The sequence below is a fragment of the Alligator sinensis genome, unplaced genomic scaffold (assembly GCF_000455745.1).
Source record: "Alligator sinensis unplaced genomic scaffold, ASM45574v1 scaffold331_1, whole genome shotgun sequence".
Taxonomy (NCBI): Eukaryota; Metazoa; Chordata; order Crocodylia; family Alligatoridae; genus Alligator; species Alligator sinensis.
In genome coordinates, this window is record NW_005842033.1 from 890,026 (window position 1) to 894,282 (window position 4,257).

The 4,257-nt window shown below is 45.9% G+C and overlaps 1 protein-coding gene across 1 annotated transcript in view; it reads left to right on the forward strand.

Moving 5' to 3' along the window:
- Positions 1-8: 8 nt before the first annotated feature.
- Positions 9-4,257, forward strand: part of TMEM242 (transmembrane protein 242) — a gene marked incomplete at its 5' end in the record, with an annotated part of 33,849 nt that continues 29,600 nt past the window's right edge. Inside the window, 2 exon segments of the mRNA XM_006022387.3 lie at positions 9-48; positions 4,225-4,256. Of these exon segments, the coding sequence (XP_006022449.3) occupies positions 9-48; positions 4,225-4,256 (72 nt within the window).

Sequence of the window (4,257 nt, forward strand, 5' to 3'; positions counted from 1 at the left end):
GTGCCCTGGGCCCTGCACCCGCCCGGGACCGGCTCTTCTTCGTGCAAGGTGCGGGGAGCCCCTGCCCGCGCCCCTGAGTCTGCCCCCGCGCGAGCCCCGGCTCTGGGCGTGTGCGCCTGTGTGTCTGTTCGCTCCCATGTGTGCCCCCCCTTTGTGCATGTGCCCCGTGTGTGTGTGTCCGTCCCCACACGTACCCCTGTGTGGGTGCATGCATGCCCGTGTGTGTGTGTGTACGCCCCCAGGAACACGTATGCATGTTTGCCCCATGTGCCTGTGTGTGTGCCCCTTTGTATGTGTGCACCCTTTTGTTTGCCTCTGTGTGCTCAGGTGAGCATGGCCGCCATGTGCCTGTGCCCCATGTGCGTGTATTCCTATGTGTGTGTGCCCCTATGTGTGCATTCCTGTGTGCCCTTGTGTGTTCCTGGGTGTGTACCCCCATGTGCACATATATGCCCCTGTGTTCCTGTGCGTGTGCTCCTGTATGTGTGCCCTCAGTGTGTATGTATGTGCATGCACTCACGGACCCTGTGTGCGCCATGCACCCCCTTCTGTACGTGTGTTCTCATGTACACTGGTGTGCCCCTGTGTGCCTACTCTCGTGTGTGTGTGTGTGTGTATGTTCCTGTGCATACATGTGTGTCCCTTTGTGCATGCTGGAGCCCAGCACCCCCCATTTCTCCTCTTGCGCTAAGCTGGAAGTACTGGTGTTGCTAGAGCTCCCTACAGGGGCCAGGAGAGTGGTGGCCAGGCAAAGATGCCATTCTCATTCCCATCCCTTTCCATTTCCCTCCCACCCTGTGCAGTATCGCACCGCCAGCACCCTGGGGAGAAGAGGGCCTGAGTGGGGTGGGACCCAGGCTACAGCAGTGGCTGTAGCATGAGTAACCCAAAGTTTGAAGCCCCTCCTTCCCTGCCCTTCCCCCTTCTCCCAGGTGCAATGAGTGCTTACAGCTACACCCTGCCCTTTGCCTCACCCCGGGAGACCTAGAAGGCCAGGTGCAGGAGGCAGGCAGCTCAGGCACCCTTAGTCTACCCTTGTCAAGGCCTCTTTACCTCAGTTGGGGATGGGATGGTGTGGCTAGGCCCTCTTCCCCGAAAAGGGCTGAGGCTGCAGTGTTGTGTGGGGAGCCCCCTGCCCCCCCTTCAGTCACAGAGGAGTCAGGACTGTCAGTCCTGTGACATGGCTGAAGTGCTAGCAACCCCCAAACCCTTCTTTTGCCAAAAGGCTCTGCCAGAACAGAAGGGCAGAGGTAACAGTGGTGGGTACATCTCTTAGGTGGGAGCAGCATCACTGTTGGCATTTCCTGCTGGGATGTGGTTTTGGTGGCAAATTACTGCAGCAGAGAGGCTGCAGGGCCCATCACATCTGCAGGGGCTGTTGTCTCCTCCTCCCTATTAAGGCAGCATCAATTGCATTAAATTAAAAATACATGGGGCTCAGTTCTGCAGGCCTGTTTGTTCTTGTAACTTGTCCTCATTTGTATGAGCAGCACTATAGGTTGTCACTAGAACTGCTCAGGTGAGTATAGATTTGCAGAATTGGGAGTTTAGATTGGATAAAAATACGTTAGGTGGCTACATATCTGGCTGGGTCACTGTGCTCAATGCCTAAGAGGGAGCAGGTATTGAGTGACAGATCCCCCCTAGAGCCTGTTTGGGTAATGTATTGTTTAATGTCTTCATTAATGAATTGCAAGATGGGATTGAGTATACACTTAGCAGATTTGCAGATGACATCAACTTGGCTGGAGCTGTAGGCATTTTGGAAAATAGGATTCAGAATGACCTTGATAAACTGGAAAAATGGTCCAAAGTTAATTGAATGAAGTTCCGTAAGTGCAAATGCAACATCCTGCATGTAGAGACAGAACAATATAGACAAGTAGGGCCTGAGGAACAACTGGTCTTAAATTGCAACTGGCAAGGTTGCAGTACAGTAGGAAAGGACATGAGGGTTCTAGTGGATCATGAGCTGAATATGAGCCAACAGTGTCCTCTTGTTTGCCAAAAAAGTCAATAGTATACTTGGCTAAATTAAGAGAAGTATTGCTTGCATGTCAAGGGAGGTGATTCTTCTGCTCTGTTTGGCACCGATGAGGCCTCACCTGGAATACTACGTCTAGTTTTGAGCACTGCACTTCAAATCTTTCAAACTCAACAACAAAAATAATAAGTCCAGTAAACATGATTTATGATAAAAGGTTGGAAGAACTAGGGTTATTTAGTTTGGAAAAGAGAAGACTAACGGGGGGTTTAATACATTTTCAAATACCTGAAGGATGGTTATAAAGAGGCTGGTGAATGATTATTCTCTGTGGGCACAGGGAACAGGGCAAGAAGGACCTATCTGAAATTGTAAAAAAAGAATTTAGGTTGGCTTTTAGGAAGATCTTTCTCACTATAGGTGGTTAAGTAGTGGAACAGTTTACCTAAAGGTGTGCAATCTCTGTCCTTGGTGGGATTTAAGAGCAGGTTAGACAAGCACTTGTCTAGGGTATTTTAGACAGAGAGGATCCTGCGAGACAGGGTTTGACCAGGTCTGTTTTTCCATAATTCTATGATTTCTGTGAAAAGTTAGGTTAAACTGTAGTTCAAATGCTCTATGCAGGGAAATAAAAATTTACACCCCTAAAAAGTTTTGGGAGATGGAAAAGTTAGTGGGTAACTGGGTCAGAAATGTTTTCAGTCCAGATTGAAAAATACAGCCAAAAGCAAACAAACATTTTTTTCTGTTGTTTTATGCCCTTTAAGATTTTAGCAAATGGGTTATTTTCTTTTCTTGACTTCTGATCTTTGCTTTTTTCCTTTCTGTCTCCATCTCTGGACATGTGGTTTAGTTTCTTTGCTTTGTTCAAATTGATTTTTAAACCAACCAACCCTCTGACTTAACCCAGACATTAACTTAGAACAGCAGGTTGGAATTTGGCCCTGGATGTTTGCTTGGTTATCCTGAAATGAAAGAAGTTCTGTATGTTGACAGTAGAGCAAAATTAAGTCCCACTTTTCAGGGCCGTTTGCAATTGACATTAGAGGAGTGGGGAAAAAAAACTTCTTTAACCACTTGAAATAAATAATGCATTGTCATGAAATGGTCATCATAGGCTCTGACAACAGAGATCAGGGAGACTCAACCCTGCTGCCCCTCAAAAAAAGATATTTAAAGTATCTCATTAAAATGCATGTAACAAACTCCTTCATCACAAGAGGAGGAGGTTGCTTTAAATAGTACTTTAACATTCATCTAAAATGTCCTTCAAATAGTGAGATATGATATGTCTGTATTTTCTGCTATTTCCCTCGCTCCTGGCACAGCCTCAAGCTACTGGACTAGCACCAGAAGACAAGCCTTGAATCAGTGGCTAGATAGGAAGAATTTCTAACCAGCCTGAAATAGTAATTTCAATATGAAATCAGATATTTCATATTTGTCTCACAGATCTGCCTCACTGTGCAAGGCATCAGGCTTTCAACACACTGTGCTTTTAAAAACATAGCCTATGTCCCAATGTCTCTGCTGCATGGCTCGAAGGGGAACAAAGTGGCAAAATTGGGTTTGCAAATGCTCAAGCAGCAACCAGAAGTTGAAGCACCTCACTGATCCTATGTGGATGAAGCTGTGGGTTTAGCGGTGATATTTGCACAAAGCTAGAGAACAGCTGCTGAATGTGACTTGGTCTTTTCAAATACGGGCTTAATTCCAACTGGCAGTTTGAAGTAATCAATGCTACAACAAGCAAAATTGAATATGCCTTTGGGTGTGGCAGCGTACAGTGAAAGCTTATGGTAAAATTGCTCTTGAGAGATCCAAACTGCCTCAAAGCAGCAGAGCTCAGGGGGTAGGTGTAGAAGGGCAATAAAAGCCTGAGATCTGCCTGGTTTTTATCTGATTCTTCTGTAGCTGTTCTCTATTGATAGCAGGCCTTGTGCCCTTTTTCCATGCAGGATCATGAGGCGACACATCAGGGTTTAATTTGCTGCTATAAACTGGCCACTGATTTTTAAAGTGATATTTTATAAAATATTATTTCTTGTTTGCCAGATTGAGATGCTGTCAAGGATTTGACAGCTGTTCATTTGCCTCTGGAATATGCTGATAGATCTTAATTTCTCTTCCTCCCTCCTCCCTTTCTTTCTCTCTCTCTTCTTTTTAACATTTGCACATTACATTTTTTTCTCTCCTAGGAAACAAAATCCTGATGTTGATTTCTTAAATTTTGTTGGCAGGTGGAATTTTTCTAGGCACTGTTGCTATAGCAG